Source organism: Lemur catta, chromosome 24 (assembly GCF_020740605.2).
Source record: "Lemur catta isolate mLemCat1 chromosome 24, mLemCat1.pri, whole genome shotgun sequence".
NCBI lineage: Eukaryota > Metazoa > Chordata > Mammalia > Primates > Lemuridae > Lemur > Lemur catta.
In genome coordinates this window covers 15,106,047-15,127,879 of record NC_059151.1, presented here as the reverse complement: position 1 = coordinate 15,127,879, position 21,833 = coordinate 15,106,047, and the positions used below count along the sequence as shown (strand labels likewise).

At 41.7% G+C, this 21,833-nt stretch overlaps 1 protein-coding gene across 1 annotated transcript in view; it reads left to right on the top strand.

Moving 5' to 3' along the window:
• The first annotated feature begins 1,466 nt into the window (after positions 1-1,466).
• The window catches only part of LOC123627276 (TNFAIP3-interacting protein 1-like), a 31,161-nt gene continuing 10,794 nt past the window's right edge, over positions 1,467-21,833 (top strand). Inside the window, 9 exon segments of the mRNA XM_045536742.1 lie at positions 1,467-1,764; positions 1,881-2,035; positions 3,991-4,119; positions 7,196-7,312; positions 10,370-10,495; positions 14,566-14,616; positions 15,479-15,505; positions 15,507-15,577; positions 18,357-18,417. Coding sequence (XP_045392698.1) covers positions 1,467-1,764; positions 1,881-2,035; positions 3,991-4,119; positions 7,196-7,312; positions 10,370-10,495; positions 14,566-14,616; positions 15,479-15,505; positions 15,507-15,577; positions 18,357-18,417 — 1,035 coding nt within the window.

Sequence of the window (21,833 nt, the reverse complement as noted above, 5' to 3'; positions counted from 1 at the left end):
TTCATACATTAATAAATCTTACAGAAAGCTATCATTTCTTATAGATTTTTTTTTTTTTTTTTTTTTTTTTGAGACAGAGTCTCGCTCTGTTGCCCGGGCTAGAGTGAGTGCCGTGGCATCAGCCTGGCTCACAGCAACCTCAGACTCCTGGGCTTAAGCGATCCTACTGCCTCAGCCTCCCGAGTAGCTGGGACTACAGGCATGAGCCACCATGCCCGGCTAATTTTTTGTATATATATTTTTAGTTGGCCAGATAATTTCTTTCTATCTTTAGTAGAGACGGGGTCTCACTCTTGCTCAGGCTGGTCTCGAACTCCTGACCTTGAGCAATCCACCCGCCTCGGCCTCCCAGAGCTAGGATTACAGGCGTGAGCCACCGTGCCCGGCCCATTTCTTATAGATTTTTACCAGATTCTGATTGGATTAAACAAAGAAGACGAAAATTCAAATACCTAAGAAAAGTTAATAGTTGCTGATAAACTGTTCAACTGACTTGTCAGGATACATCTAAGACTTAATAGTTGTTCATACATGGATCAATTCCTAAAAGATGATTCTAACGAGAGTGAGAGTGTGTCCAATTAAATTATCCTCGCCCAATCAGAACTTGATGGAAGGAATCTCATCCTCACTCATGGTTTCCAAAAAAATCTCAGTAAGGTCACAAAGTGATTTCATTGTAGCCAAATTTCCAGATGGGTGGGCATTCTTTTTTTGATTCATTAAATTTTAATCATTTCAGCTCCTGGAAGTTAACCAGCAATGAGATCAGCAATTTAGAAGTATGAAAAAGTTGTATGAAAGAAAGGTGAGCGCCTCTGTTTGGTCTTTTCTTGAAACCAATCGCCCTGGTGGAGCCAAGAGCATCAGGACTCACCGGCGGGAGCCGCCTGCTGAAAAGCGAGGGAGGGGTGCTGAGTACGTTGTTGGCCTCTCGGTATTGACGATTAACCATCAGCGTCAGCGAATTATCTTGAGGGGGCTACAGAAATGTGCTAAAAATAGCCCCCAGCAGCATCTCGGGATTTTTACGCCCATTTACCACCCATTTATCACGGTCCATCGAGAGTCCGGCCTCAGCTGTGCTGTCGATACCTGCAGCCATCAGCGCCCAAGTTACAGGTGCAGCGAGAGACGTTTAAAGTTCACACGGTTCTAGGCAAGTCTAGCTCTAATCAATCAATTAGAGAGCAAAAGCTGGTCTCCATGGAAACAAACGGCGGCGACAGCCAAAGTGGGAGGACAAACGGGGCCCCCCCTCTTCCCTCTAAAGCACATTTGCCCTCAAGGAGCTTTTGCTCTGGTGAGGAAGGAAATTTTTGGACAAAATCTCCTTTCATAGGTCAAAGGCAATTTATAACTTACAATCATTCTGTCCTCCAAAAGGGAAAGCGAGTTTCCCTATATAAAGGAAACTCGACCACACGCGAGGAAGAGCACCATTCGTCCCTTTATTTCCCAGCACGATGTCCCCGAGTGCTCAATTGAAAGGTGCGGCGTCCGCGGGGCGGGAGTTCGCGCGCGTCCCGGGGGCGGCGCCGTCTGGGAGGCCCCGGCCGCCGTCGGTCCGTCCCGCGGGGCGTCGGATTAAAGGCCGCGCCCGTCTCTCTCCGTGCGGGCATGTTCCGCCGGCTGCGACGCCCGCCGCCTTTCCCAGACCGTGCCAGGCCGCCTCGAGCGCCGAGAGCAGCGTGACCAACCTGGGGACGCGGCCCCGGCGGTCGACCCCGCGGGCTGAGCCGGGGAGGCGGGAAGCGCGAGGGCGTGCGGGGACAGGGCGAGGCCGCGCCGGGGACCGTCTCCCTCAGGCGCCGAGTCCCGCCCGGCGGGGGCGGGGCGTGTCCGTCGCCGCGAGCGCGGGCTCCGCGGCGACCATCTGTGAACGCCTCCCCAGGTCGCGGAGCTGAGGACGAAACTGGACGCCGCGGAAGGACGGCTCGGCGCCCCGGACGGGGAGCGGCAGCGGCGGCAGCACCAGCGCCCGAGAGACGGCGACGGGCCGCGCGGCCCCGCCCGGAACCCGCCGCGCGAGGAGGTGGGCGGGCGCCGGACGGTGGGAGCGGGGCTTCCTGTGGAAACCCCGTCAGGGCGACGCCGGCGCGCGCGCGCGTGGAGGGGGGGGGGGCCGGTCGCGCGATGCCGGGCGGGGGGAGGGGGAGGCGTCGGGCTCGGCCCTCATCGTGCGCATGCGTGGACGGCCGCGGGGGGGGGGGGGGGGGGGGGGGGGGCCCGCCGGGAGGGCGTCAGACCCCGGGATGCTTCGGGCTCGGGGAGAGTTACTTTTCCTTTTATTCATAGTTATTATTTTTATTACTGGCGTTAATAATAATATAGCAATGCCTCGTATTTGTACAGGACAGCTTACAGAGACTTTACAAACAGCTAATGTGTTTGTAATCATAAAAAACAACACTTTTCGAAGCACTTCGGCCTCATCGTCTCCTTTAGCGCTCTCAGCCCGCCTGGGAGGGAAATGTGACTTTTGCCGCAGGAACGACGACGAGGCCGAGGCTGCGGAGGGTGACCCGCGCGGAGGGGGGACTCGAACCCGGTGCCCGGATGCTGAGCCTCCGGCAGTCCCTGCCGCGACCTGGGTAGAGACGATTGAGATGGCAGTTTCTCCTGAAATAGATCTTTTATCCCCCCCCACCCCGTTTTACTTTCAATTACTGGACTTCCTGAATAGTGTAGAAACTGGGGAGGAGGAAGCCTTAAATTCTAGCGGCCTCCAAGTAAGAGAAAACGCAAGGGTGGCTGTTCCACGGTGGCGTCTGGCCCCTGACGCTGCGAGGCGGTGGCGGTGGCCTAAGACCAGCGCGGCACGTGCCGGCCCGGGGGCTCCGGCCGGCGGGGACATGTTTGCCGCAGCGAGGAGGGAAGACGGATGTTGGCGACTCCCTTTCAGCCGGGTAGCCGGCGTCTCCTTTTCCAATCACACCCTGACTGGGAATTTTTGTAATTTTTTCCTTGTGCAATTGGGACTGTTTTCTAGTTAGAATAATTTTCTCTTAAATTAGAAAATGATTGGTTCATTTTCTAAGTCTAGAGGCCCATGCTATTTAACTAAAAGCAAATAAAAAATGTTTGCACTTTTAATGACAATGAATTACCTAAAGTGGATTTTTAAAATTTAATAGTTGCGTTGGGAAAGATCAATTACTAAAATAACGTACTTTAACACATGTATTAGCTATTTTCTTATCTCGAGTTACCTAAATTCTGCAATATTTATTTTACCTGGTTAAAATCTCAATCTCCTTAAGAATCCAATTTGCTTGACAAAACATTTGCTATGTGGCGTATAAAATTAAGAGATAGAGGACATTGTCTGAATCCAGAGCCTGTTAGTGTCTAAGCAGCTAACCTTCAGTCATTTAGTACACTAGACTTCTTGATAAAGATCTAAAAAATGGAACAGTGGTGGCAATTGAACTAGTTGATTTCTACCTTTTAAAAATAATAATCACAACAATGCAGTGCTCTGAATAATTACCTATAGTGAAGGGTCTTGTTTGCCCAAAAATTGTCTTCTCCCACTCTCTAGTACAGAGTGTTGCAGGATTGAGCTTTCAGATAGAGTATTATTTTGTTGCAATGACAGTTTTTTTTCTTTTTAGGAGTTTCAGCTACTTTTCTGAATCACTTATCCATCACTTAGTATATGGGAACTTGTTTATTCTGCAGACCCATTTATTTGACTATTGAAAGTAAGATTTGGGGATCTTGATTTTTTTCCTAGGGTCACAAAACTTCTAAGCTACTCCACTAAGTCTTGATAAAAGAAAGATTTCTTAAATCCTAACCTTGTCTTTCACCCAAAGGATATTGCTCAAATGGAATGTTAAGTGAAAATCTTGCAGGTTATGTTATTTTTATATCTCAGAAGGGTGACCCTCTCAATCTACCATAGCAGCTGATATATTGCTTTTTCTACAATATCGCATTTGACATTTACTGAGTTTGATTTTATTTTCTTGCTCTTTACCTCAGAAGGAAAAGGAAAGCCTAAATGAAGAATTGCATGAATTGAAGAAAGAAAATAAGCTTTTGAAGGAAAAAAATGCTCTTGCAAAAAAGAAGAAGGAACATTTAGAATGTGAAATAAGATACCTCAATAAGGTATCAGGCCAGCCCAAGCATGGGAGATCAGAATGAGAGGTCCCTGTGTAAAGACACTTTCCTACTGAGAGTCACAACAAAATCTAGCCTGCAACATGGGTCCCAGCCTTGGGGGCTTACACAAGACATTATCTGTAATTTTAGAAATCACTCATGTCTACAGCTTTCAGCCATACATGGATAAGGAGGCTTTAGGGAATTTATGTCCCTGCAAAGAATCATCATGAAAAAGAGAAGTGAGGAGAAATTATAGACTATAAGAACTGTTTTTTTTAGTTTGAAGAACCACACAAAGCAAGTGGGTGTTTGCGAACAGTAGCGTATCTCTTGGTCAACCACAAAAGCTTCCTGAGGAAACAAGCTGCTCTTTAAAATGATCACTAGAGCTGGGTGTGATGCCCACTATATGGAAGCATGCTAAATGCCAGATCCAAGGCTGAGATGGTGGCCCTCCCAAGTGCAAGCCTAAAACCCACTTTTATTGGGGGCAGGATGTGGGGGGGTCAGGAATAGTCAAGGCTTTTAGGAAAATGCAAGTGGTGTAATACCTTAACTCCAACGTAATTCTTCAAAGGGGCAGCCTGTGAATTGCTGCAAAAGGATAATGCGTGCGTGCGTGTGTGTGTGTGTGTGTGTGTGTGGTTTTATGGACTACTTATCAGGGGGAAAATAAAAATTCCTTTGCTCTTGACTTCCAAGCGCCAAGCCATGTGTGGAACATTGGAATGCTGTAGCACGTGGTTGAGTTGAGATACGCATCTCTCAACTAGCTATCTCATGACCAAAGCCATAGAAATTGTCTTTCTTCTGAAAGGAGAGTAGGTGTTTGGCGTTGAAAATGTGCTCAGACCCTGTGTTTTGGACTGAATGCCCATGGCTGTAGTTAACCAGAGTTCCCAGGTGTCATTTAAAGATCCTCGATGCTAAGCATGTGCCTGCATAGTTGATAGGATGCTTTGCAGATGTGACCCTGTATTAGATCTGTTTGTGGAACAAGTTATTCATCAGGAGAAAATGGCAAGGTAGAGATTGACTTCATAGGCAATGTACTTTATCCTCTAAAAAAGAAAAACAATGTTTAGACAGACAAATTTAGGGCAAATGTGTATCTTTTTCCTCCTATTCTCTGCTGGAAAATCTTCTGCAAGTGAATTAGAGGAACTAATTGAGATTATATTAAAAATCCCTCGCATTTTTGACACCGTATTACAAGTTTTCTTATATTCTGTAGTTCGTGTCCCTAAATGTGGGCACAAAGATATAAATCTCGTAGATATCAGAACAGCCAAGAATGCTGTTTTTTTGGTTATGTCCATGTGCACACTTCATCTTTATTTATCTGTATTTATAGTTCATAATTTTTTGAAGTTAGAAAAATAATAATTTTATAATTCTGGTGATTATAATCATAAAATATCAATGAGAAAAATTGATTTACGTAAACGCAGATATTTATACAAATGTCACCTCCCAAAGATGACTTTTCTGGCTATCCTAATTAAAATTACATACTCCTCATACTTCCTGCTTTAATTTTTCCTTGGAATTTGTTACTACCTAATATATGTTTAATGTCTTATATTTATTATCTTATTTGTTTTCTGTCTCTCAATCTTGATTACAAGCTACATAAGGCTAGGATTTTTGTACAGCTGTCTTCATTAAGCACTGTAGACACAGTGTCTAGGGCCCACAATACGTTTAGGGGCCCATAAATGTTTACTGTCATTTAAAATCAAAAGAAAAAATAAACTTTTGTTGAATATATGTTTTCATATATATTTGCCTTTATAGCAAGGCAGTTGTAAAATATAATTTTAATACGTATTTTTATGGAGAAAGGGACTCATAAAGGCAACAGCACAATGTGGTCCTGACTTTTTTCTGTTTTGTGTACTGCCATATCTTGAGTGCCTAAACAGGGCCTTGCTTACAATAAGTTCTTAAATATTTGTTGAATGGGTAGATGAATGAATAGATGACTAAGCAAATTTAATTAGCTAGTATGTAATATGTTCAGTAGCCAATTCTGGACCCAAGATTTATGCTTTAATGAGCATAATACATTACGTATGGGCAGTGAGAAAAATAAAAGGACACTTAAAGCCAGAAGAGATTTTGTCCCACATGTCTGTTTACACCTTGAACTGTCACTTGAAAACATACATATTAAGTGATAGTTATGAAAAGAGATTTTTTTTCTCATTTAGCACATGTGTTAGAAGATCATGACGTGTAAGATGTTATTGTTCTTCTATGTTACAATGAATATTTTTCTCTTCTTTTTTACCACTGTGATAGAAGTTACTCAAAATGTTGATTTCAGCAGCTGACTGTGCACACCGTGCATCAGAGCACGGAATTTGGGGCCTACCCTCCTTGTAAAAGCTGACTGCCTGCTGACCCATTCACTCAGCAAAAATCTGTAATACGTCAGCCTAGTAATGAACTTGTGATTATTAGAAATTCACACAACTGTGTACTCAATCCAGTTTATTTGCTTTGAAGAAAATACCCAAGGGTTTTATTTTCATCCCTCTCTCCTGTTGGGGGTATGGTATGGTTGTATAGCAGAATATTACTCAAAACATCATTTGGGACATTTCTCAGCTTTTGAGAAACTCAAATTCTCAGACTGTACCCCCAGATCTGCTGATGCAGAATCTCAGACTGGCAGTGCCCAGGGATGGGCATGTTTGCTACCTCTCATGCTCCCTGAGGTTTGAGCATCATCTACAGAGTTAAATGTAATTAAACCAGAGAATCTAGAAAAAGGCGATAGATATGGTTTGCTTTCCTATTTGGCTAGGTAGAGGAGGGTCCAACATCAAAGCCCCCCTAGGTAATAATGGGGATTGAATAGCATAAGCATTATCATGGAGAAAAGACAGAGATTCTGGGGAAAAAAATACATATATGCAAAAAATCAAAAAGAAGAAAGTTATTCAGTCCTGTAAGCAACATTAAAGATGAAATTCTACCTTGTGGGTGCATTTGAAATGATTGTAACTGTTATAAATGGATTCATGTGATGTGGTAAATCTTAGATCACCCGTGTGCTTATCTGCTACCACAGGCTCTTCAGGATGCCCTGAGCATCGAGTGTTCTTTGTCTTCCGGGGATTGTTTGTGGAAGTCTGGAGAGCGCTGCCTTCAAGAGCTGAGGACAGAAATGGAAGTTCTCAAGCAGCAGGTGAGAAGCTGGAAGTGGCACGAGCACGAGGAGAAGACAGGGGTTTGTCACACTCCTTTGGACACTTGTCTTGCTGCTCAGAATATGTCAAAAGATTTTGCATTTATTTTAATTAGAATTATCTAATTTTACAGCTTAATAGGAAGAATATAGATCAATTAGTTCGTTCCCACACTGTATAAAAGAGGGAATTGAGTGTCTGCTGGATTAAATGGCACGGCCAAGCTCACACAGTCGAAAGAGGGGGATGCTAATTAACCTTTGGGTGAGATTCTGTTAGCACTGGGTCTAGAGAGTTTCATGTAGAGATTATTTTTAAAATACTGTTTTGTTTTTTTTTTTGAAACAGAGTCTCGCTCTGTTGCCCGGGCTAGAGTGAGTGCTGTGGCGTCAGCCTAGCTCACAGCAACCTCAAATTCCTGGGCTCAAGCCATCCTCCTGCCTCAGCCTCCCAAGTAGCTGAGACTGCAGGCATGCGCCACCATGCCCGGCTAATTTTATCTATACATATTTTTTAGTTGGCCAGATAATTTTCTTTCTATTTTTAGTAGAGACGGGGTCTTGCTCTTGCTCAGGCCGGTCTTGAACTCCTGACCTTGAGCGATCCACCTGCCTCGGCCTACCAGAGTGTTAGGATTATAGGCGTGAGCCACCACGCCCGGCCTAAAAATGCTATTAATCCAAATTCTGGACCTTTTCAGAAAATGGTAGCAGCCAGATAGTGATTTCGTAGCTGCTGGCCTCCAGACTTTTGAACAGGAAGGGCAATTTTAAAGGGCATCCTTTGCACTGGGCCTAATCGCTGAAGAGCCAGGTCTGCTCAGCTGTTCCCACGTGTGGGTAGCACCACCTGGCAACTTACTGATGCCCATCAGCTCCCTCCTCCCCACTCACCCAGCTTCCCTCACTGTTGCCAGGTGGGCAGCAAGAGTAAGGATGCGCTTGCTACAGTTCGTGCACATATCTGCTGGCAGCTTAGGGCTGTAGGGATGTAGCTGCCTACACTGTTTGTGTCTAACTGTAGTTCATTCAGCTGGTGTGCGCTTGGCTGGGGGCCTAACCATGCATAGCACATCTCTTTTCCTGTGAAAGGTTAAATAAACTAATGTAGGTAAAAGGCTGGAACAGTTCATGGCAGTGTCGATAAATACAGGACACATACAGGAATCCTAATGCCTGAAGCACATGTTGCCAGTAATGTATTAGCAGTGGGGAAGAGGGCGTCATAGAACAAAGGGATGGAAAGTGTCTTTTTCTGATGTCCCTGGGTTTGATTTGTTGACTGTTTTGCTCTGAGCAAGTGCCAATGACAACGATTTTTGATGCAGTACATGAAAAGATTGAGCACTTGTGTTATTGTTGTTATTTATTGTTATTATTTCATAGGAAGTAGCCTATCTGTAAGTAGATCTCAAAATGTCGTATCACTTGATGGTGAAGTTGAGTTTTCTCTTCTACCAAGTTCATTTGAATAATCGTGATCATATGCATGGCTTAGAAGTAAACCCATGAAGAGAATAGGGTAATATGCAGAGTGTCAAAGCTCTGTCAAATTCTCAACCCTTAAAACACTGTTGGTGCTAGCTAGGATTCCTTTGGAAAATAAAAAGAACACATTGCTTATGTTCAAACACTTGAATCCTCTTTGGTGCTGACGTATAATGTACATCATGTGTCACTCTTACACATGGAGTTTACAGTAATGGATTAGCTCATATTTGACAAAGACAGTGACAGGTATGATTTTTTTCATAATCCCCAGTGGGAGATCCATCTTCTTAGTTTTGGGGTGGCTCTGTTGGTAACTTTCTTCATAAGCATTTTAACTGCACATTTCTAACTGGGCACCCACAATCACCACGTCACCAAGTGCCACGTGAAACACTAAAGGGTTTAAATACACAAAGAAATTGAATTAGAATCTTTGCCTCTACTTAGCTGAACTGATGACATTGCCAGGGTGTTCCACTCTAATCAGATGGCCTGGTCCCATGTAAAAGGCTTCTGGTAATTGTTTACAGAGTGTTAAACTGTCTCTGGAATTGAACCTCAGTTCTCAACCAAAAAAATAAAAATAAAAATAAAAATGCCAGCTTGGCTGTATATAGCTTCTTTGCAATGCTTCTGGTAAATAAAGCCTTAAAAATGGAATATGTACATCTGCATCTAGAGCTATCGAAAGTGTTTAATTTTTTGTCTTGCCTATTTTGTTCTATTATTGTTGACTTAAAATTGAAAAACCCTTAGTTAAAATTTGTTGCACTGTTGATGATGAAGGTACAATGTGCATTAGTGTTTATAGACAAAAATCTAGCTACTGTGTTCCAATGTAAGTAATTTAAGTCATGGTCTAAGAGGAATTTTTTTGCCTCAGTAGCTGAGTTTCCTTTGTTTTCATAACTTCACATGCTAGTCTACAAGCCACCGGTCAACACTATGCCCATTAAAAGCAACAACAATAATTAAATCTATTTTTCTTTTTAGATTGGTCACCTTCTGGAATATTTGAAGTACCTCTCAAGAGGTGTTCCACTAAAATATTAGTTATAAAGGGCAAAATTTGTGAACGCCTTACTTTTCCACACACATCAGGCTTTCATTTCTATTTTGCACTCAACCTATACTTTATACTTGGGCGCTTTAGCATGTCAGTATTCTGTGGCTTCCCTTCACAGCTCTTGTCAGTAAACTGTCGTTTAGAACTTCAAGCAGCGTCATGCATCGGAGCCCTTGTGTTGCTGCCAGATGACTGGTCCAGAGGGTTCATCACCACGGTGGAGAGTGTGCAGCAGAGAGGAATTGTTTCAAAACATACATATTGTTACTTTCCTTCATGAATTCCTGATGCAGGAATTGTTGAGAGTTGCCACTGTAAACAAAGCGAAAGATAAAATTAAATAGTCCTGTGTATTTCCCCCTCATACTGTGAAGAAATATTCATGAAGAGAGCATAGGAACATCTCAGATTGCAAAGGCCCAGATAACACCTTTTCTGAAATCTTTTAAATGGCTTAAGAGTAAAGGAAGCTTTTATAACCACAAGTTAATGTTTCTTAGGTGCAAATATATGAAGAAGACTTCAAAAAGGAACGATCGGATCGAGAAAGACTTAATCAAGAGAAAGAGGAGCTACAGCAGATTAATCAGACTTTCCAGTCCCAGCTGAACAGGCTCAATTCTCAGGTACAAATCAAAACAAAATACTCTTTGCCAGGATATGTGTATTTTATTTTTTTTTTCTTTTAAAAAAAAATGAAGACTTTTTGACTTCTGTTAGTTGACATTGGATTTTCTGGAGAGATTAGCACCTGCAGTGAAATCATTCTTAAACAATCTTGTGAGGAGATGAAAATGACTGGAAATTTTTTTCAACTAAAGTATAGTAAAGTATTACCCAAGAAATTGGATTCCAAAGTCTTTTATAAAATACAGTTCTTTTGATCTTTTTCTCATAATATTTATCTTGGTGGAAGGAGAGTTGAATGACCTAGTACTCAAATAGAGTGAAGTGGTTTCTAAATTCTTGTCATTTTCTTTGAAGAGCTATGTGAGAGTGCTCCTGTCTGCCAAAGACATACATATTTCTAAAGGCCATTTACATGTGAAACTGAGGATTTTGTTCAGTGGGTTCCCAGATTTAATGTAACTGGAGCACTTTCAAGGAAGCCAGATAATGGTTACCAGTTTATTAAAATAGAATATATTAAATGTAAGCACGCTAAAATTAAGTGTAATAGGATATATTAAAGTAGACTCAGGAAGTTGCCATGATGGGTAAATACTGATGTTAATGAAGGAAAATGTAGCTAACACAATTTGGCTTAAAAAAATAAAATGAAACACAACATTTTTTTTTTTTTTTTTTTTGAGACAGAGTCTCACTTTGTTGCCCGGGCTAGAGTGAGTGCCGTGGCGTCAGCCTCTCTCACAGCAACCTCAAACTCCTGGGCTTAAGCGATTCTCCTGCCTCAGCCTCCCAAGTAGCTGGGACTATAGGCATGTGCCACCATGCCCAGCTAATTTTTTCTATATATATTTTTAGTTGTCCAGATAATTTCTTTCTATTTTTAGTAGAGACGGGGTCTCACTCAGGCTGGTCTTGAACTCCTGACCTCGAGCGATCCACCCGCCTCAGCCTCCCAGAGTGCTAGGATTATAGGCGTGAGCTACCACGCCTGGCCAAAATGCAACATTTTTGATTTGCAAAATCATGCAATGTTTTTGAATAAATAAGAGATCGTAGTGGGACTTGCTGTGGCAGCTCTTAGCTTTAAGATTCTTAGTCTTACAAGAAATTTTAAACTCTTAGTCATCCCCTTCCTCCTCCAAATAGAAAGTAGATTGTGAATCAAACTTAATTTCTTTTCTGATTTTTATTGAAGGATTAATTTGAAATTTCTAATTTTACGTGGAAAAAATTTCAAGAGAACAATTTTCTCTCTAAGAAATTAGAGGAATAAAATAGTAGTAAAATATAATTAAATAATTTTCTGAAAATAATTTATGCAACCTAATACATAATTTATAAACAGTGGGTAAGAAAATATTCTGGTTACTCTAGGTAAAGAAATCTCTCTTTTAGCTTTATTTCTTACATGCAGAGCTTCCTTAATTGCTTTTAAGTTGTCACTGTATAAATAGTTTCACTTCCTACTATATTTGAGTTTTATCCATTCTACTATAATAAGTTCAGATTGGTGATGAATTGGTGTCTAAGACTGGCAGTGTCTTTGCCATTACAGAACTTTTATCCAGCCAGGAACATCTGTTCATCCATGCCATGTTATATGCTATAATCCACAACTCATTTTCTGTGCCATCTGTAATTTTTGATAGTTATCAACAAAATAAATGTATTGTCTAAACACAGTATGGTATAATTGTGCTTATAAACTAAGGGACAATCTTAATGATACGTAAATGATATCTTAAAACTATTAAAATTTTCCTTTAAAATAATGATAGCCCAATCATTTATTTTTCAAAAGTGTCCTTCACTTTGGAAAAAGGATGTTAGAACTCACAAAGAAATATAGTAGATGGTTTGATGATCTTTGTTAAGTGTATTTACAGCAGGTTAAATGCTATGATAATCATAAAAAGGACTGGGGTTACCTTAGTTGAATAACATATTATTTATTGTCCGAGTGGACTTTTAAAGGAATGTTTAGGTCAAATCATTCTGGAACTAGTTGCTGACACACCAGAACAGATTCATTCTATCACCGGAGATGTTTTTAAGGCAGCAACAATGGTAAGATAGCAACGTGGTGAAGTGAGAGCTGCTTAAGTACTCAGGAGTCAGAGGAATTTGAGGGGAAAGACCTGGTGGTCCTGCCACTCTAGTGCTCAGTTGGTGTGACCTTGAGCAGGTTATTCAACCTGCATTGACTCCCTTTCTTCTTCTGTCGGATGACAGAGTTGGACTAGATGAGCTCTAAAATGTTTCTTATAACTCTAAAACCTCTCTCTCTAAAAAATAAGTTACCTAACCTCTCTCAGTATCCTCATCTGTAAAATAGGGATAACGATACCTGCTTCATGACTTCACAGAGTTGTTCTCAGGGTTAAGTAGGGGAAAAAAGCCTTTATAAAAACATCTAGCTGAAGTCATGACTCAAAGGTATTTCATAAATTATTTTAGTCTGTTAGAAGGGTGCATGTTTAATAGTTTCATTTAGTTATATGAACATGCTACTTTCAGTTCCTTGTATTCTAATTCCAGTGCTTTTTTTCTGCAAAGCATTCTGCTTTGTGCTGTAAAGGAATAAAATACCAGTTCTCGTTATTAAAGAACTCACGATATAATTAAAGAGACATACACAGTCTGTTCTGAGCATCGCAGATTCCGTATATGTGAATTTGCCTGCGCTCTGACATGTGTTGCCCCAGATTAGCCCCTGCAGTGCTCTCCTGGCGCATTCGCACACCTGAGCAAGCAGTGGCAGAGTTGCCTGACGTGTACGTTCCTGGCGGAGGTTGAACATGGCGCTGCTGCCTTCCTGTTTCAGTTCTCACACTGTAGAAAGTTTCTTTCTCGTGATCCATTTAGTGCCATGTGTTTCACAGTTTTGTTGGTAATTTCAATGTTTACAATGGCCACGAAACGTAGTGCCGAAGTACTCTCAGTGTTCCTAAGCACATGAAGGCTGTGACATGCCTTTACCGAGAACACGTGTGTTAGGTAAACTTCATGCAGGCGTAAGTTGTAGTGCAGTTGACCATGAGTTCCGTGTTAATGTATCAGCAATATATATTGAAGTGTCTTTAATCAGAAACACATAAAACAAGGTTATGTATCAATCGGTTGACAAAAATATTGTGACCAGAGGCCTGCAGGAACTGAAGCCTGCATTTCTTCTAGGAACAGTGGTTCAGAATTCACTAACCCGGTATTTGTTATGACTTTATGGAACATAACTACTGCCAGGAGCAAGAATTGACTATAAATAGCACATATTGGACAAAGCCTCATAGTAAACACACGACTCCACGTGGGAAGACCAAGGGAGGAGGGAATAATTCTGAAGAGTGCAACTTGGAAAGATATCACCCAGGAGGAGACATTTGGCCATGCCTTTTAGGGATGTGGAAAATGGGGTATAGGGATAAGGGTGGCATTAATAAACACTCGGAGAAAAAGGAGCTTCCTCTAGGTGTGTCAGATGTGGAGGGACCCCAGGGCAGGTGACTGTGCTAGATGTGGCTGGGAGAAGTCGGTCTGACTTTGAATAAGTTACTCAACATCTCATGTGTGGATGTCCTCGTCTCCAAAATGGAGATAATAATATTAAGCATCACCTGGGGGCATTAAGAGGATTCAATAAGTTATTGTACATGAAGGATTTAGATCAGTGTCTGGCCTGTGTTAAGTGCATGTGCAGCATCTAACATTTATTGTGGGGGCTTTTGAATGTCAGAATGACCAATTCCAGCTTCATTCAGTCAGCAGTGGAAGCCGTTTCTGTATCTATATCTACATAGATCAGCTTAAAACTCAGAATTACAATAGCCTCAAAAAGTTGGAATAGGATTTAAAGCTATCCAGCTTTCCAAACTTCATTTGGGAATTTCAAGATAGGATCAGTGTGTGATTGGAAAAACCAGAATGTGGCTGTTTTTGTTGGCGTTCCTGCTGCCAGCGCCTCAGCGCTCAGGTCTCTGAGTCTGTCGCTGACAGCTGGGTCAAGAGTGCGTTTGGACCAATGACTTGAACTCTTCTTGATAAGCAAATGCCTTTGTTTTGTCCATAGATAAAAGCTTGTCAGATGGAGAAAGAAAAACTGGAAAAGCAATTAAAACAGGTATGTTGGTCCTTACCTAAGCCCTCTTGTCACAGTTGAGGTGGCAACTGCAAGTCACTCACACGTTTATTCCCATGTACAGCGTTTCTCGTGGTCCCGGTTAAAGGCGTGCGCTGCTGCAGGTGGCCCAGAGCAGCCTGTGCCTTTCATTACCGACTGAACCGTCAGTGGGTGGACCACGCTTGGGAACTACCAAAGACTTTCAGCCGTCACACTCGGGCAGAACACGCGCTTTCTGGAGCATGTTTCCAGCGGCACAAGCCTTAGTGTGTGTTCACTCAGATGGAGATTCTTTGTACACCCACAAACATCTGGGAAATATATTTCCTTGGTATTTCTTGCAGTTGCTCACACAATTTACAGTGGAAAACCATAGCAAAGATTTTGCCTCTTTCAAGAAAATGTCTTGATCACTGAAGCATTCTATCCTGTGGGTTCTCTAGTGGCCTTAAAGAATGAATATTGTTTCTCTTAATTCCTAATTTCCTTTCTGGACTCGAGTTGTCTCTGACTGCAATCTAAGAAAACTTACTTTATGCCTCAGTGGATGGTTTTTCTTCAGTGAGGACACTCTATGACGATAACTCAGAAACAAAAAAGTTAACTCTGTATACTTTTCAAGTGTTTCTAATTTCTTCAAAATGAAGAAATGATTATAGTTTCACCTTAGATAAAATTTGGCCTTGGAGTCTCATCTGTATTGGTCCTGAATCTATACTGACAAATTTACTATTTTGAGTTAGAATTATTCCAGATTGGGCACCTCAAGATTGAAACCCAAGCTTGTTGTGTAGAGCACGTGTCAGTGTAACTCCCCAGTTTCACCCACTGCCCGTGAACCGACAGCCTTGTTCTCCCCCAGATGTGTTTGCCAACCTGTCACTGCGGCTTGGTTTTCCACCTGCGGGATCCCTGGGGACCGGAAGGTCCTGCGGCTGTGCAGAATCCACAGGAGCACCCAGTAAGTAAGAGCTTTCATTGTGGCAAATAAATGCTTAGTGTTCTCTTTAGGTAAAAATTATGTGCATCTCTGGAGTTTTGGCATGTAATACTACTATCTGTAGAAAGAGCTTCTATTTTCTCTCATCCCCTAATTTGTACCGTTCCGGTGGTCGGTGTACAATATAATTATCTTTGAGACTCTGAATCCACAGGACACATAGATATGAATAAATTAACTGAAAGGTCTCAAACTGAGGTATGATTTCTTGAACAAACATGTAACATTTCATATGGGTCATTTTCAATTGGCATGCCCGACTCTACCCAAAAGACATTTTAATATGTAAAGAAAAGCAAAGTAAATATGGGCAAACAAAAAATGAGATGCTTCTTTTAGTTATAAATGTAAATTGAACAACTATGGATATGGCTGCCTGTGTGCAAAATAGCTTTTGACGTTTCTCAATTAAAAGGATTTTCTTAAAGGATCCAAGAAAAAGTGACCCACTTAAACTGTTCTCCACGGCTGTGTCTGCCCAGGCAGAATGAAGCGAACAGTTGAGCAATTATTTGTGAGTGGAATTGATTTGGACAGTCAACCTTAATAAGTCAAACCCGAAGTGCCCTTCCTTTCCTTCTCAGTGGCAGTATCTGTCCCCTCCTCACCCCCCAGTCTGAATTCTGTGTCTCCTCTCCATTTTGCCTACGTAGACAGAAACTTTGTCCAGGAAAAGAGTTACGCATTTTTCTAGATTTTGGATTTGCTCAGACGGTTCACCCCACATTCCTTAGTTTTTATTAATGGTGTTTCCAATGATGAAAAAAATTTGAGATTTTAACTGGGATTTTCCTGGCAAGGCACATACAGACAGCCTGATTCTCTTGGTTGCCTGAAACCTCTCATACTTTGGTACTTGAGTGTGACTCAAAGCCCGTGTCCCAAGGGAGGAGATGACTCTCTGGGTGGCATGAGCATGTCAGGATTTAATGAGCATCTCTGATTTGGCCCTGGTGTGACACAGCACACTGCGGAGAACTGGGTTTTCATGTTACCCGTTGCTAGTGCTGTTCCGTCTTCCTTTCTCATTTCCTCTTTTCTTTACCTGTTTGTTTACTTTTCAGTCTTTACTAGAAACATTTCTGGGAATCTTCAAACACAGCTATCATTCCTTAAAAACTTTTTTTTCCAAGAATGTAGGAGTAGACTAAGATTGTGGGAAACATAAAGAGAAATCTATTTAGGAGTTAGCTTCTACAGGTTGGGGAATTGGAGAGAGATTTTTATAAAAGGTTAGCAATAAAACCAGTAAGTCATTCAAGTTTAGGAGTAGAAATGGCATTTTTGTCAAATCTTCATTTACAGAAGGAAGAAAGGACTTCACCTTCTCATTAGACTTTCCTGTCACCTGGAAGGGGCAAGGCCGTCAAGACCACACAAACTTAGCACCAACACAGACCCACGTTTGAAAACAGGACTCCAGGCCATGCATAATGGCCTACGGTTTCAAGCTGTATTCAGTTTTTTAAAAAGTCTTACATAACGGCAGAATTTACAGCAAAATCCTCAGAGTTAATTTCAAAAGAATATTCCATGTTTCTTGCTTATGGCTAAGCCTGAATTCAGTCACAGGCAACGAAGCTGGTGACATGACGGCATATTTACCTTTTGGTGACTCTTCTGAGCTATAAAACTGAGGCTCACATCACTTACCCTGTGTGTTACTGCAGACATCTAAAAATAGACGAGAAGATAAAAACCAGAGGTGATCTCATTTCCCCTTTTAGCTTTTTCATGAGCCAAAGGTGCCAGGAGCCCAGGTGCCTGAGTGGGGCAGGGTGGGGTCAGACTGTCCCCTCCTATCAGTGCTCTCTAGTGGCTCATGTTAGAGAAATTTTCCTCAAGTTATTTTTAGGAGATAATTGAATAATGGCACAAAAGATGTATATTGTCTGTGTCTTGTGCGGAAGTAGGAGGCTGGGGTGGGCATTCGGAGCGGAAGGCAGGCCTCCTTTGTGGCCAGGTAAAGCTGAGCTTGCTCCGTTCCAAGGAGTTAAATACAAAGATGCTGGCCTTGGAGCTATCTTAATAGTTCAGGTCTGTAGCTTATTGTTTATTCAATGCAATTTGTTTGACATGCTCCCTGACATTCAATATCTAGCTGTTCTTAACTAGTATAAACCTAAGAGAAAATCCCACGAGAAAAATCTGGTCTTTCTAGACTAGCCTGGTGCAGCAATTTGGAGAGTAGGTTCTGCTGGAGAACCGTGCAGAGGGAAGGGTGAGCCCTGTGTCACCATCCTGAACCTCTGCGTGCCCCGTCCCCGTCTAACAGCTTAGGTTTCTTCCTTGAAGAAAAGAGAAAACATATATTAAATTTGCATTTTTTTTTCCTGGCCTCCTCATTGCCTCCAGTGTGAGGGTTTTTAAAAAAGTATGTGTCGATGGTAAGTTGCTTTGTTTTATGTATGGGCTAAGGTCAGTTTTACACAAGTGTTTATACTTCTGCAGATATCCAAAACACATCTGTTTCAAAAAAAGAAAGAAAGAAAGAAAACATATCACAGCCGCAGAGTAGGAGAAATTCTGGCCAGAGTGGATTTCAGAGGGGTGGGGAGAGATGGTGGCAGTGATGAGGGAGGTGAGCGGGATAAAGGAGCTTGGCAACAGGTTTGGGAAGAAATTACTTCTGTGTTGTCTGCTTAATAAAAGCCACATAGCATAATGACGCTTTGTGACTTGCCGCTGTGCTTTGTTTGAAGTCCATATTGCTATAATAATGTTTTATTGTTCCACGCAGCCAGACTGCCCGTGGTACGCTCCGGACCGGCTTCCGCCAGACGCACAGCACAAGGCCAACGGTGAGAGCACAGCTGCACTGCTCAGTCTTTCATGGTGACTTTCTGGTGGGATGTTGACTCAACATGTATTCATTTGTGCTCGGGCAAGACTTACTATAAAGTCGTGTTGCCCACACAACTTTAATTTGATGTACCTGGGGTTAAATTAAACTCCTAAAAACAAAGAAAATGTGCAGCTGCAGAAATGCATGAATCTCCATTCTGGCTTCTGGTCCTCTTCCAGTCTCAGAGCCAGAAGTCCATCTGGGGCTAGAAATGAAAACTTTCCGCATATCTGTATGTAACAGCAGCAAAGCTCTGCGATTGTACTACAAAGGACAAGTGCTCATCTACTGTTCCAGGTTTAAATGTCACTGGCAGACAGACAGAGGCAGCCGAAGGCTCAGAACTGTGTTCCCTTCTGACTAAATGTCAGACTCCACGGCAGAGCTGCTCGTGTAGGCCGGGGTTGCCCACAACAGCCACCTCATAGTGTGCTGGGAAAAACCACAAGTCGCCTGTCAAGTACTCATATCTAAGAGTACTTTGTAATCTTATTTTTCTTTAGTTTACCATTCTCCTTCTTTCTTATAGAATCTGCTATACTTTCTACTGCTATACTTTCTATGGTCTCACATGGCCCCCTAGAAGTAAGCTGTATAAACTGAGATATAATCATAATCCCACTTTTATTCTCATCGCATATAATCCAAAGTCCTTAATGTCTGCTACATGTTTGAAATCTCATGACACACAACTGTGACTCTGACTTGTTAATTTCCAAAAATTTCAATCTATCTAAAGAAGCTGAAGATCTATTCTAATTTCAGGCCATTTAGTTCAGAGCTGAGATCATAGAATTCTAGTTTTTAATACAGGGAGTCCATTGTGGAGTGAAAGTAGGGAACCAGGGATACCACAGTTCGAGTTGTGAACTTCAGAGAGCTGCTGGGTTTGTCATGGTAGTCTATGTGAATGGACGCTCTCAGAGTTGTGCAGTATACAACCTGGACAGCTATACACAGCACTGGGAGTGTTAAAGGCCATAGCTTATGGTAACATCACAGAGAAGAAATATAAAATGTGAGAACTCTATAATAAAATGTCCAGGTAGGTATTTATCAGAAAACTATAGGACTTGCTGTTTTTCTTTGCTTTCTACCACAGATATAACTAGTGGTTTTAATGAAGTTCTTGGGCTCCAGCTGTAATGGAGAGCTTTCGTTAGAAAGGCATATTATTCCAGAATGGTTGTTGCATAACGTCTGTGCTTTAGAAATCCATTGTTGTATAATAGCTGAGTTGCTACCCAATTATAATTTTCATTTTATATTGGTCTGGAATGAATATTAAAGATATTTTCTCCTTGAGTTGGAGTTTAATCACTAGAAAATACTCAATAGAGAATTACTCAGAAATTGCTCAGTAGAGAATTCAGTAATATCGTAAGTCCATTTATATATCACTATGCTAATAATTATGCAAAATAGAGATGAATTGTGATGACATTCAGAAACTAAACAGAACATGCAAAAATGAAATTTTGCAGTTAGTGTATGAGACCTGCTGATTTTGTCTACTTAGGAAAAACATAATTTGCTTTGTGATGTATAAATACACAGTGTGTCTACAGATGTAAAACTACAGTAAAGAATAAACCTCGGTGACGTACCCACCTAAGTATTTTTAAAATACTACTATTAATCTTCACAAGGATGCTATAAAATAGGTTTTATTTTTAAACTATTTTACACGTGAGGAAACTGAGGCTTGGAGAGTTTAAGTAATATATCTAAATCCCATGGTAAACGGTAGCACTGGGATTAGAATCTCTGGTATGCAGGATTCTAAGACCTAAGCTTTGAAGCAGACTCTGTAGTGCCTTTGAAAAGCTGCCCCTCCACTATGCTGAAATTTTCTAACATTACAAAGATGAGAATGGGGCTCCAATTTGGATAATAATATGACTAGTGTTTAACCCTCAATAATTTCACCTTGCTGTGAACCACAGCATATATTACCTGTGCTGCTCATCTGACACGTAGAATCTCACAGGTAAAGGACGCAGTCCTGTGTGAGAGTAAGTGTGCAGTTAGTATGTTGTGAACTGATGTGTGCATGGGCAGGCCTGGTGGGACCTGACAGGGGCGTGTTGCCGTTGGAAACCTGTCCTTCTCCACGCCGGCACAGCTCGGCAGCTCGCGGAGGCTTGTCTGCACCAGGGAGAGGGCTGACCATGGCTGGGGGGCCACGAAAGGAATTCTTGGCTCAGACATCTGCCTGTGTGGGTTTGCCATGGCTCCTTCTGGCTCCACAGCCAGTGGTGTATGTCACAGCTGAAGCCAGGTCACCTGACTCGGCAAGAGCTCTGAAATCACCCTTGTCACAAATGATTCACGTGCCAGCATATAATGTCAGTAGTGATTCTTGTTTTTTGGTTCATTTAATTGGAAAGCTCCTTTTGATTGTCAGTAGAAAAAAAGCCAAACTCTGTAAAATAATTTTAAAGAGATTTATTCTGAGCCAAATTTGAGGCTCAAAGCCAAGAAGCCTTGAGCAAGTGGACTCACTGTGGCTGGGTTACAGTTTGGTTTTACACATTTCAGGGAGGCGGGGGGTTACAGGTAAAGTCATAAGTCAATACGTGGGAGGCTACATTGGAAGGGGTGGGGCTTACAGGTGGGTTTAAAAATTCTTTGACTTGTAATTGGCTAAAGACATGAAGCACTGTCTAAAGGCTTGGAGTGTTTTAAGATAAGGAGCTGTTAATCAGAGAGAAGCCATAGGGCATACGTTTGTTGTGTAAATTGAGGACCTGCAGGTCTGTCTTGCATCCCCTTAGGCCTGTTAGTGGGTTACAAAGATGTCCCCAAGAAGGGAGGGGGCGTGATAAGGCCTGTCTGACCCCCCTCCTCCTGGCAGACAGTTTAGTTTTAGGATATTCCTTTGGCCATGAGGGGGTCCATTCAGTCAGCCCATGGGGGGTGAGCCTTAAGATTTGATTTTAGTTCACAGATCTGTAGGTTTAACTAAATTGCTCAGAATTATACAATAATTTTGTGGTATTGATCATTAGGGAATTATAGGTTTAAAAATCTTTTGATTGTACAGACATTTTTGTTATGATAGAAGACACTGTTTTACTATATGACTGATATATTCAGGAATATACTAGTCAATATACCATATTTTGGGCTGAAAATATGCAAGTTCAAGTGATGGAAAGAAAAATGAGTAGAAAAATAAAACTATATCTCTGATAATCTATAAGCAAAAATTATTTCTTAAAATTCCTGTTTTATTCTTTTAGTAAATACTTATAATATTTTACTCATATTTATAAGAAATGAACCTTTTAGAAATGAGGATATTTAATATTGACTAGTATATTGTGCGTTATAGATCATCCAGTTCTGTTTTGATTAATTTCCTGTAAC